At 32.4% G+C, this 13,405-nt stretch overlaps 2 protein-coding genes across 3 annotated transcripts; one reads left to right on the top strand and one right to left on the bottom strand.

Moving 5' to 3' along the window:
• Positions 1 to 249: 249 nt before the first annotated feature.
• LOC123698382 (ubiquitin-conjugating enzyme E2 J2-like) lies at positions 250 to 2,209 on the top strand. The gene has a single exon (XM_045644991.1). The coding sequence runs from the start codon at positions 464 to 466 to the stop codon at positions 1,142 to 1,144; it is 681 nt and encodes a 226-aa protein (XP_045500947.1). The 5' UTR covers positions 250 to 463; the 3' UTR covers positions 1,145 to 2,209.
• Positions 2,210 to 2,261: 52 nt separating this feature from the next.
• On the bottom strand, positions 2,262 to 7,276 carry LOC123698381. 2 transcript variants are annotated; one of them, XM_045644989.1, is made up of 2 exons: positions 7,191 to 7,276; positions 2,262 to 6,968 (listed from the first exon to the last, which is right to left on the bottom strand). In XM_045644989.1, exon 2 carries the CDS (start codon positions 6,928 to 6,930, stop codon positions 2,893 to 2,895), a length of 4,038 nt encoding a protein of 1,345 aa, XP_045500945.1. In that variant the 5' UTR covers positions 6,931 to 6,968; positions 7,191 to 7,276; the 3' UTR covers positions 2,262 to 2,892. The 2 variants fall into 2 exon arrangements, with proteins under 2 accessions (XP_045500945.1, XP_045500946.1); XM_045644990.1 differs by lacking the exon at positions 7,191 to 7,276 and adding an exon at positions 7,051 to 7,183.
• Between the last annotated feature and the right edge of the window lie 6,129 nt (positions 7,277 to 13,405).

Raw genomic sequence — 13,405 nt, 5'->3', positions numbered from 1 at the left:
CGCTATTGGAAACTATCGAAAGCTTGTGAGCCTTTTCTTTTTATTTATCTAAACGAATTATAGGACCACTTTTCCTATAATATGAAGTCCACGTAAAGTCCATGATACACTGTGATGATCATATTATGTGATGATATGTTATTAAAAAGAAAATATAGTTATAGTAACACTAGCGTATTTTTGTCAGATGTCAAAAAATAAAGTGACGTTCTAGTTCTAGACAGATTCTTGACATTGCATGTACCTACTTCTCTCTATGTAATGACGTATCTTTAATTTGTAATTTCTACACAGTGAATTGTAATGGTTTATCGATACGTATTCAATATTAAATAGCACAGAGATTAGTTTATAATATTGAAACTATTTGTCGCGTGTAATGTTTGCAAAAAGTTATTGTTATCGTCCTATAATTGATTGAGAATATTGCTATTGACCCATACATGCCTATTGTTGTAACATAATGGCCAAAAGCAAAGTTACTGGAGCTACGAGTAGGCTGAAACAAGATTATCTAAGGCTGAAAAACGACCCTGTTCCATATGTGACTGCAGAACCAGTACCATCAAACATATTAGAATGGCATTACGTAGTAAAAGGCCCCGAGAAGAGTCCGTATGAGGGAGGATATTATCATGGAAAAATTATGTTCCCGAGAGAGTTTCCTTTCAAGCCACCATCTATTTATATGATTACGCCTAATGGGCGCTTCAAGACTAACACCAAATTGTGCCTTAGCATTACCGATTTCCATCCTGACACTTGGAATCCAGCTTGGTCTATTTCGACTATACTCACTGGTCTGCTTAGTTTTATGTTGGAAAAAACGCCAACATTAGGCTCAATCGAAACATCCGACTATCAAAAACGGTGCTTGGCAGCAGAATCTCTAGAAATTAATCTCAAAAATAAAATGTTTTGTGAATTATTCCCTGAATATGTGCAGGAGATTGAAGAGCTTTTGAAACAACGTCAAGAAGCACTCCTACAATCAGAGCACGCCAACGGCAGCAGTGAAAGTGAAGTGACTAATGAGCAACAGTCCAATATGCACTACATCTTAACAAACTTATTTGTGCTTGTGGGTTTTGTGTTTCTTGCATTTATGGTAAAACATGTCCTAGCATCTATTTCCAATGACTAAGCAATAAATTTGGTTAGCCAGAGTGTAAATATTGTAATTTATTGGGTAATGATTAGTTATAGTAAACTGGGTTGGGTTGCCAGGCAAATTTTCACTTCTCTTCTAAATTATTCCAATTTCTAGTAAGTAACTTAGGTACATAGGCTTTTGATTAAATATATGTTTTGTACCTAATACTGAGAGTATTTAGAGTTACCATTGAAAGAAATGCAATATTATTATCAGTAGAATGCTTTTTACAATACAATTTTATAATTTATGAATGCAAAATTATTATATTGTGTGTAAAGCTGTGATAGTGAAACAGAATTAAAAATTCCATTACAATAGTTAACAAATTATTTATTGATCATAAATGTATAACAAATGTTAATATTTATTTTATTGAATACAAACAGTATTGTTTCATTACCTTATTATTATTGATAAAAATCTTATAAGATAATATAAGCTTTTGTTTTATTGTGAGCTTACATTTATGCCAATCTTATGAGCACAAAAGTACCAAGCTGATTTTTGTTTTATACTTGACTAATTTGAATGTAAGTTTATATTATACAACTTGAATTCCCTATGTATGCATTAAAAAAAATATATTGTGATGAATGCTAAGCAATAATTATTGTAAAATTGCTTTAGGTAATAAATAATCACATGAAAAATCCACTTTATATGCATAAAAATTGATATTTCTTGCAAATAATGCATATTTAATATTACAATATCTAATAATTCATTGATAATTAATCATTTCAGACTTCAATTTGGAAGCAATTAATGTATTGTGTAAGTCAACAAAAGAAATACTTAGATTCTGCTTGAAATGCAACCATATAGTAATAAATAAAGAATAGTACTGATTTAAATTGTAAGAGGATATTACACTTGTATTTTATAACTTATTGGTTACATACAAATTTTTCACTATAGAGCACAGCAATAATATCTGACTAGTTTTAAAGGCAATAGTTGATAATGTAGGTTCTGCATGGATGGATTTTTGTGTGATCAAGTGTTATGTTTTCATTGTAATAAGTTGATGAAATAGTAAATGCTATTTTTACATTACGAGTTTTTATTTTATATCCCTATATGTAGATAATGATAAAAAAATACATTTTAGTTTACAATATAATTTATTATCTTAGATTTAAAACAATTACAAGTTCATGGTCTTTTGCTGCAACAATTATAGGTCAATTTACAGATGCTTTTGATAAACATGTATCATATAAACTGTCTATTTTTATTAGCTAACACACTTTACACATTATTATTATTATCGAGATTATTAGCTTACATATTATCTAGGTAAATTGCAGTTGCTACTCTTAAGTATTCTACAATCAATATACAATACATATCAATGTATTTAAAATGTATAAATACCTATTTTTATGTAAGATAACGTGTCTTCAGATATTATGCAATACACATAAAAAAAGTTCTCAGATTAATTTAAAATAAAAAAATAATAATAATAAAAGATTCATATAGTTCAAAACTCACATTTACAAAAAGTTTACACCCAATTATCTACACAAAAGTAACTCAAATTATGATTTTAGTTCAAATTCTCAAAATGTTCATTTTATTTTAACTAATTACATCAAGTGCTTCAAGGAGTATGCTTAATATCTAATATTCATACAGAAAAGGCATCTTCAAGGACATTTTTCTAACATTTAACATAATTTGCTCAATATGTCATCATACATACAGTTTTCTACCTTCACTAACAAATCAAATTAGCTCTTATTTTCTTCTTCTTCATCTTCATCCCAATCACTTACAAGATTTCTTATATCAGGTTTTGGATCAACTTTAGTAGCGATAGTTTCATTTGCCACATCTGTGGTGTTCTTTAGGACTTCCGTGGTGTTCTTTATGACTTCTGTTGGAATAGATGTAATATCTTCTGTATTATTCTCTTCTTGAGAATCATTGTCCTCCCAATCATTTAGCAATGAAGATATTTTCTCTTGTGGTGGCACTGTAGTAGTAGTATTTTCAGTAACCACCTCTTTTGGTGTAGTTGACTCACAAATGTTTACATCTTCAACAATAGGCATACTGTTTTCTTGTGGTGCAATACTTTCATCATCAGCTTTCTCTTCAATTTTATCATCATTTGTTTCCATCTGTTCAGTTTCTGTAGATGTTATTTCCTGGACTGGTTCTGGATTTTCAGTTTCTTGTGGAAGAGTACTACATTCTTCAGTAGTATTATTTACAGGCTGAGATGGAACATCAGCTTCATCCTCCGACCATTCTGATGTTAAGTTTGCAATTTGTTCTTTGATAATAGGTTTTTCAACAATGACTTCATTTTGTAATGGTTCTTTGACTGTCTCTGCTGGTCCCAAAGTATCTGGGTCTACACCAATAACCCTTGCAATATTTTCAATGGTTTCTTCATCACCCTCTCTATTATCTTCTTCTGTTGTGTTACATGGCTCTTGATAGTTTTCTGTAGTATTTTCGTCCAAGACATTTGAGTTAGATTGAGCTTTTTGTACTTCCATTATGACCTCAGTTCTAATAGTGCTTTGTTCAACACATGGTTCCGATAATGTTTCTATCAAAGGATTGTTAATGACACTTGAATTTGGAGGTAATGTTTCTGCTTCTACTGCTGGCTCTGTAGAAGCATCTGGAGCTCCCGACACTTCAATACTATCACTAGGCTGTGGTCCTACAATGGCAGCGGGCTGTTGCTCAATATTATCTATGACTTCTTTAAAGGTATCAACCATCATTGGTTCGCTGATATTGTCAATGGTAGATATTGTACTGGCTGGTATCATTGAAGCTGGTTCAAATGAAGACTCAGGTATTACTTCAGCAAGGCTTTGTACATTATTTTGTTCTGTATCAATATTTCCTATCTCATTATTTTGTGTAATAACAGTTGTTTCTGGAGTAGGTGTATGTTCAGGTATATGGACTTCTTCAACAGTAGGTTGAGCTAATTCCACTTCAGGCAATTCACTTAAATCAGTGCTATTATCATGATGTATTTTTGCTGGGTCTGTATGGGAGATAATTTGCATTTCGGATGTTTTAAGAATTGGTAAAGTATGGTCCTGTGTCTCATTTTGCCAAGAATTATCAACTGTTGCATTATCAATGACTTCATGGCTGCCTATTATTGGAGTAGTTGTTGTTACTGTCTCATAATTTTGTGTGATTATAGCAGATGGTTGTACATACTGTGTCTCCATGCTTTGTGATGTTGTGATTAATTGATAATGTTTGTTTGGATCGTCAACAGGATGGCTGTATACAACAACTATATTTGAATTATCAGTATTATTTGCTTCGGATATGTTAATTGGATAGTTTTCTCTAATTATCATCATATCATTTGCTTGTGAATTATTTAAATGAATTGTATTTCCTACAGTTGTATTTGGTGTTGTCAGTACAGTCATTGCTTTATTAGCATCACCATTATCAAAGATGATGGAATGATGAGATGATAGTAATGCCTTGTATTCTTCTTCATTCGATACAACTATTTGTATGGGTTGATTAATATTAGTAGATTTCTTAAGTATTACCTTAGCCTGTTCAGCGTTGGAATACTCTGGAGGTGAACTAATTGTTGGTAATGCTTCTAGCGGCTCTGTGTGATAAGTATCAGACATAAAGCTTGAATTTACCTTGTCTTGTTTAGGTACCAATTGGAAGTCTTGTAGAATGTATTCATTATTATCAATAATTACAATCTCCTCTTTATTTGTTTGAGCCAATGATTGAGAGAAATCATTCTTAGGTGTATTTCTAAGGATATTAATGTTTTGATTACTATTTGTAGTTTGTGACTTACTGAATCCAGGATTCAAAATTTTGCTCTTATTCATTGGAGTTAAAACTCTAGGCTTTTTCGCCATAATTTCAATATTGCCATCTGCATTTTGCTCAAGTTGATATGAAGTATTTTCAAAGCTATTTTCAAAATTTGGAATTTCCAACTCTATATATTTTGATGATGGTTCATTTTTAATAGATTCAGTGTTTATTTTTGTATAGCTCTTTTCTTCATCAGAATCATCAATTATACCATCATTCTTTGCTGCCTGATAATGATTAGCTTTAAGATGAGCATACAAATAATTATCCCTTGTGAAGAATTTGAAGCAATATATGCACTGTGGAGCTGGCTTCTTTTCACCACTATACTTGTGGCCAGTTTTTTGTATATGCTGTAACAATAATTTTGTTGTGTAGAATGTCGAGGAACATACAGTACAACGGAAATGTTTGGCGTCTGCATGGGAGAGCTTATGTTTTGCTAAAAATGCTTCCGTTAAAGCAACATAGTTGCAAATGTTGCATTTCGGGAAATTGTAATTAGGTGGTGGTTCAACATCATGCTTAGTGTAGAGATGGTGAAGCAAATAATTTCTTTTCAATGATTTCAAGCCACAATATTCACAAATAGTTGATACAGGCTTCTCATTATGCACGTCTACCAAATGACGACGATAATTGTAATAACTTGTAAAATGAAGTGCTCTTCCAGGAGTACCACAGATTAAACAAATCCACGGACCTTTGATATTTTCGGCACCTAAGGCGATAAGCCGTGCCGCTTCTTTTGAATCAACAACATCAGTTTCATAAGTGAAATCTGGTATTTCCAACTTTGATCTTGGTTTTTGTTCAACTTTTTTATTAGACTTGGTTGGAGTATTTAATATTTTTAATTTAATGTTCTTGTTACTTTTCACTAAATGTGGATATTTTTTAAGAACTTCACTTATAATCTTTGCATGATCTAAATTACTTGCTTGTTTGTTATTTTTAGTCTCAATGGACATTTTTGGTCCATCATTAACTAATATTTGATCAAACAGTTGGCTTGCATCTTTCTTTTCCTTGAGAGATGTGTCTTCTGTATCAAGAAGCATATTATCTTGTATGACATCTTCAAACATTTCATTCGAAGATATTTTTCTGCATTCAACAATATCCATTGTTGATGTTCCAGACAAAAATCTTTTAGAGCCTGATGGTTCGTCAAAGATTCTGTTTTTCTTAGGTGAATAATATTTAGTTGTTTCTGGATGTACCATCAGTGGTTTTGATGTATATGATATGCTTGTGAAAGAGTTTTCAAAAATATTATCATCATCCAGTTCTGCTGGTAATTCATACCTCGTCGGTTTTGGATCCTTAATCACTGTTTTAACAGGAGATTCGCTATATACTCCACTATTATACATAACATCTGTTTTAGCTAATGTTGGCTTTTTAATAATTTGTGGTTCAGTCATATTCTCAAATGCCTTAGTAAATGTGCGTTTTTTTGGTTGAGAGTTATTCACAGAAGACGTTGCAGACGATTGCTTAACCAATTCACTGCTCCTACTATACCGTTTACCATACAAATTGGTTGATGATGATTTCATTCGATGAGAATCAAGCAGTTTCGTTAAAACTGGCATATTCATTATGAGTGATGTTTGATACAATTTTTCTAGTAAATCCATTTTAAATTCTAGCTGTCCGGTGTACATGAAGTTAATTATCGGGACGACAACGTCTGCTTGCAAGTCATCCGGCATAACGAGGCAATCTTCGTACATCTCGCATGTTCTTTCCAATATCTCAAAGTATTCTGTGCAAGCATTTAGAACTAATCTATGTACTTTGAGTTGAGCATTATCCTGGAATTGGAGCGTGAGATCACAATAATCTGTTCGGTTAAAAAAGTGCTTTAACCTTTGAAGGAAGTATATTCCCCAGTTGTCCACTTTCACTTGCTTTACGTCACTCATCTTTGTAATTTTCACTTACATCACAGTATCATCGAGAACTGCAAAACAGAAAAAAGATTACTGTATTAAAATACTTCAATAACATTGTACATACTAAGCATTAAATAAAAAATATCCCACCTATCGATCCCCCGACGCTACTGTGAATTAACATTGTTATCACAGTAACTAAGTCATTTCAATTTAGAAATTTTACATTTTAACTTTGTCATGCAATCAAATTTTGCGCCACTTTAATTATGTTTATTTTCTGAACTTACCGATAAAGTACACTACGATTTCAATATTTTACATCACAAAACACAAATTTTCTGTACTACATTCGTTCACATTTGACAATATAAACGCAAGATGGCGGTGTATAACTGTAATAATATGTCTTAAGTTGCGTTGGTAGCAATATCAATCCAGCTACTCTTTACATTGTAAAGCATAAATTGTGTACATAAAAATTATGTTATTAAAAGTATTTGTGTTTCCAAAAAGTTTATAGTCTATAAAATAATGATATGCGGGAAAATAATATGCTCAATATTTTTTTGAAAAAATAAGAATATATAACTACTCAATATGCAGCGCCCTCTGAACCAGCATTAAATTAGATGGAACTACTACAGCTATTGATCGTGGCGTCCCATATTATTTTTGGAGTAGGACGCATAGACAGAGATAGTGACGCATTGCGAGCAATGCACTTAAATTTTGTAGTCTTTATCTTTATTACATTTTGTTGATTATAAAGCGATAGATGGCTCTGAATTAATTTTTGCAATTTTCTTAAATTACAGTTTTTTTTATAAATGGATATTACAACGATAGTACCGTTCTCTTGTGACTAACTACGTTTTGTATATTATGGTTTGAAGTTTATAATTCATAATATACTTAAATATTGTGCCTATGATAAGACTTGTGCCTTGGTCAAATTGAATGCTAGTTAAGAATTAAGATACACTTTTTTTTTGGGTTTCGTAAAAAAAGGGTAAATATGCTATTACTGAGACTTCGCTGTCTGTCTATCTGTCCGTCCGTCTGCCACCAGGCTCATGAACATAAACCGTGATATACCTACGGCTTAACCTACGGTCTACTTTTGTCTGTTACCATAGGCCTAAATCCTAATACATACCACAAATATTATAAAACATAATAATAAAGGTAATAAGGTGCTTCCCTACAACAAAGCTGTTTTTTTGCTCGATATTGATAACTGCAACCCCCTTTAAGTAAAACAATAACTTAAAAAAATGTTAAAGTGTACTAGTGTACACACGTAAGAAGTGAAACTTCTTTATGACCTTATTTTTCAAAAAATAATTTACTATATATGCAACTATGCAACTTTACAGAAATAGGTACGTCGAATCACGCGTGGTAGGTATAAGAAAAAGGTGGCGCGTAACGGAAAAATGTCATGCGTAACGAAAAAATGTTACACTAAATTTTTTTCCAACCCCGATAAAGAAGTTGCACTTCAATATAAAAAAAAGTTATTTTTCTTGAATGTTTTTGCTACAGCGACATCTTTGGAAACATTTTCGAATGAGGGTAAATTTATATTCAAGTTCAATAATTGATGTCGAAATACAATCTATGCCCTCTAGGGCAGCGGCCTTAGATTTAGGTGTGTAATCTAAGGGCAGCGGCAGCTATCACAAGAATAAAACAAGATGTACCTATAAATAAAATTGTACGGAACCCGGAACCGGAATTGTAGTAGCATGAGTCCGACTCGCACGTAACTGATTTTTTACCGACTTCTAGAAATTAGCGGACAAGTTAATTACCTACGTTTATTGAAGTGAAACTTCTTTATCGGGGTTGGAAAAAATTTTAGTGTAACATTTTTTCGTTACGCGTGACATTTTTCCGTTACGCGCCATCTTTTTCTTATCCCTAAAGTTGCGTATATAGTAAATTACTTTTTGGAAAAATAAGGTCATAAAGAAGTTTCACTTCTTACGTGTGTACACTGGTACACGCAGACATATTTTTATTATTACGGCTTTAGCTTCCTTCTTGCATTATTTATTTATTTATTTTATTTATTTACTCTTTATTGTACAAAAGTCTTATAAAATAAAAATACAACAAAACCATTCAAAATGTACAAATGGCGGCCTTATGGCTCAAAGCCATCTCTGCCAGGCAACCTTCATTACTTGCATGTATATAATTCTTATTCTGATATAAAGAAAATAATCTTAGATACATATAATAAATCTGTAGAAGGGTCAATTCTGTACATTGAAAGTATTGAAAAAATAAATAGCAGGGGGTGTTACTGGATCGATACGAAATATATATATATATATTTCGTATCGATCCAGTCGGTCCTATATATATATATGTGATTAAAAAATTTTTTGTCTGTCTGTCTGTCTGTCCGTCTGTCTGTCTGTCTGTCTGTCTGTATGTGAAGACATCACGTGAAAACTACCGGTTCGATTTCGATGAAACTTGGTATGATTATACCTTATTATCCTGGGCGTAAAATAGGATACTTTTTATTCTGGAAAAATACGTAGAAAAAAATTTATCTTAATTTTTCAGTTTTATCCATAGAAGTTGTTCTGTAGAAACGCGAACACACGTTGCGTATTATTATAGGCCTAGCCGTATTTGGGTCCAATAGATATTTATAAGATGTCATTGTCAGAGTTACTCAAAATGGAGAAATAAACCATCCACGCGAAGACCGACATCCACGCGGACGGAGTCGCGGGCGGAAGCTAGTAAAAAATAAATGGTCGTGTGTGATCATGTGAAGTGTGATATTATAGTACTTAGAGCCAAAGTAGAGCAGAGTAGAGCTACGTAGTATACATATATCTGTCAACTGTGGTAGAGCCATTTTAATAGGCAACATTTGACATTTCAACAAAATTCAACATCGTAACCTAGTTACGACGGCCTAGAATAATAGGTATGTTATTTCGTTTTGTTGGAACTGCACATTTATTTAACTTTTTTTCAATTACGATTTCATATTTTATAATAATAATGACCGATACCGGACCGATTTTACTAAGAATGGTCTTAATCATAATAAGCAATTTCTGATTGAAAGAACTGACGTCGCTTCAATGTTGTGTACATTTTTTAAAGTGAAACTTTTATTACTTACATCGTCTCAAACTTTTTGGTCTGTGTAGCGCATGTCGCGTGACGCACGATACGTACGATAATTATCGTACAAATACGAAAATTTTTAGTTAAATGTCTATAGTGTGAAAAAAGTTTCACTCTTATCGTGGTTTCATAAAACCACACAAAATTTTTCTTTTTAAATACCAGTTACGTTACTCTCAAAATCTAAAACTGATATCGAGAATCGAATGCATTGATTATTTGTGAATAAATATCACTGTAGCGTCGACAAGCCAATTTATGAGTTATCGAATTTCAAGTGTAACGCTAAGAAAGTTCACACGGTAACTCATATATAAACAGTTCGTGCGCTATGCACATACAGTCACGGGCTTGTCGGGACGCGGGTGGGTCGCATTAGGTCGAATATTAATTACATACGGATAAATATATGTAGTTAACGAATTATAACCTTTTGCGTAGTTATTCATCTTTTATTACACCCGCACATAACAAGACCCTACATTGGTGACTCCCGGCGAAAAGTGAACATTATTATAGTGAATTACATAGATATCGTTTGTTAATAATTAAAAATGAATCCGGCAGTTCCAGTTCGAGCAGTTTCGTCGGTACAGTATACCCTTCTCGAGCAGTTAGCACAACTAAAGCAGCGGGTAAACCAGCTGGAATGTGCAGGCTCGAGAAGCAAATCGTTTAGCGGTCGAAGGTATGGAAATAGCACGCATCGTTCCGCATCTCAAAATCGCGATCGTGCAAGAATATCAAAACAGAGAAGACCAAATTGGTTATGTTATTACCATTACCGCTATAAGCATAACGCCAGCAAGTGCTTTCAACCTTGTGTGTGGCGGAAGCAGCATCTATTAAGTTTATAGTGGACACCGGCGCAATCAGAAATGTTTTAATTTTACGGTTTACCAGTGTCGAAAAATAACCGATCCGCGAGTGAGTGTACTGTGTAGTGATTATTACGATAAAAAATCGAGTTTTGAAATAGATAGCAGTCTTGAGTATGTAAGTAAATTACGAGATACTATTAGGAAATATCAGTCAGTAGCTATTAGGCAGAATGTAAGACGGAACATATTTATTCACCCCGATTTAGAAAAATGCGATTATGTTTTTGTAAGAAACGACGCAGTGCGTAAGCCTCTACAACCAACATACGACGGTCCTTATCGTGTGCTGAGTCGAGAGGAAAAGGTATTTTACATTCAAATGACTGGCAGGAAAGTTAGAATATCTGTAGACCGTCTAAAACCTGCATATTATTTGAATGATGATAGTGATACGACATCTGGGGCAGATACTGAGGTTCCATTACAAATTCCAAGTAGCGAATTGCCTAATATACATACCACGCGTAGTGGAAGAGCTATACGATTACCAGTACGATTTAGGTAATAGTATTGTATTTGTAGCTAATTGTTTCAACTATTTTAAATTTATTAGAATTACGATGATTATAAGTATTCATATAAGAGAAATGTATAATAAATACTTAGTAATCAACACATCGTATTTAATAAATAATAGCATTTGTGAAATTTGAAACGAGTTCATTGTTAATGGTTTAACGTTTTAGGTACCTATGGTATTTCAAATTTATGTTTGTGTTGAGTTTTTATTGAAATGTTTACTACTTACTTAGAAATTTAAGTATACTTTTGATTTATGGCTTTTGAGTGTATGGTAATAGTTTTTGTAATATTAAACGACACAAGTGTAAAGAATGTATTGAGATTTGAAATGTTGATGTTACTAAGTGTTAAATGACGTGTAACAATTATCGCACGCAACTTAGAAGACCCAACCGAGTTTTTGTAATAACATAAATAGTTTAACGAAATTAGGTGTTAACTGTTAACAAAAAATAAAGGTAAAAAAATTTATTCAAGACACGAAAGATTCTTACTATTACCAAGAATTTACAAGGAATATAAAAAAACCCAAGAAATTATGGAATTTAGTAAATAAATTAGCTAATAACAAAACTGTAAAATGTACTTTACCTACTAAATTACTTATAAATTCTGAATATATTACCGAGCCAAATGAAATATGCCAGATATTTAATCAATATTTTTCTACAATAGGATCTCGTCTAGCAAATTTAATACCCCTACAATATCAAACCAACTCTTCCTCAACCTTACCTAAATCACCATCAAAAAAGTACGAATTATCCACTTTTGATCCCTGTACACCTAATGAAATTTTAAAAATTATAAATAACCTTAATTCAAACTGTAGTACAGGTCTTGATGGTATTACCACAAAAGCAATTAAATGCATTAAAGAAAAATTAAATCATACCTTAAGCGATTGTTTCAACCAAGCTATAAGTCAAGGACGTTTTCCGGATTCGTTGAAAATAGCGAAGGTAACTCCTATCTATAAGAGTGGTTCAAAATTTGAACCTGGTAACTATAGGCCAATTTCGGTGTTGCCAGTGTTGTCAAAAATATTAGAGAAAATTTTACACACGAGATTAGAAAAATATTTAGACTCATTTAATTTTATTTCAGTGCGTCAATACGGTTTTAAGCCAAAAAGTAACACTCTGTCAGCGACTATAGACCTGACTACTAAAATAAAACAGAACATTGACGCAAAAAATTTAGTTTTGGGAGTATTTATTGACCTACAAAAGGCCTTCGATACCGTTTCTCACGAACTTTTAATAAAGAAATTAGCATCCATTAACATTACTGGTAAAGCACTAGACATGCTGAAATCATATTTAAAAAATCGATCACAAATCGTTAAAATAGATAACTACAATAGCATTCCCTTACCAATTACGTGTGGCATACCACAAGGTTCGATTTTAGGCCCATTGCTTTTTTTAATTTATATTAATAATTTACAAGATTTAAAACTAAATGGTCATCTAACACTTTATGCGGATGACACCTGTCTGTTTTATTTTGGTCCCTCTATACATGACATGATAAAGCAAGCACAAAATGATTTAAATAAATTAAATAAATGGTTTCAATACAATCTACTAACAATAAATATATCTAAAACGTGTTATATTAAATTCAAAGCTCAGAACAAAATTATTCCACCACACGCTCCACTTAAAATTAATGGTGTTGTATTAGAACATAAAACCCACGAGAAATACCTAGGTTTGCGAATCGACAGCTCTCTAAAATGGAATTATCACATCGACCACCTAAAAAATAAATTATCAGCACTTCTTAGATCTCTGCGTAATATCACTTCTTGCATTCCTCATAAATTACGCCACACCATCTACAACACGTTAGTCAAACCTCACCTAATGTATTTAATAGAAGTATGGGGTAGCGCTTACAAAAATAAATTAGCGCCACTACAAATTTTACAAAAT

The sequence above is a fragment of the Colias croceus genome, chromosome 16, assembly GCF_905220415.1.
Source record: "Colias croceus chromosome 16, ilColCroc2.1".
Classification (NCBI taxonomy): Eukaryota; Metazoa; Arthropoda; class Insecta; order Lepidoptera; family Pieridae; genus Colias; species Colias croceus.
The sequence above is the reverse complement of the archived record's forward strand: the minus strand, read 5'-3'. Positions and strand labels throughout refer to the sequence as shown.

Excerpts from the sequence above, each read along its gene's own strand:
- LOC123698382 (XM_045644991.1), top strand. The coding sequence starts at position 464 with ATGGCCAAAAGCAAAGTTACTGGAGCTACGAGTAGGCTGAAACAAGAT.
- LOC123698381 (XM_045644989.1), bottom strand. The coding sequence starts at position 6,930 with ATGAGTGACGTAAAGCAAGTGAAAGTGGACAACTGGGGAATATACTTC.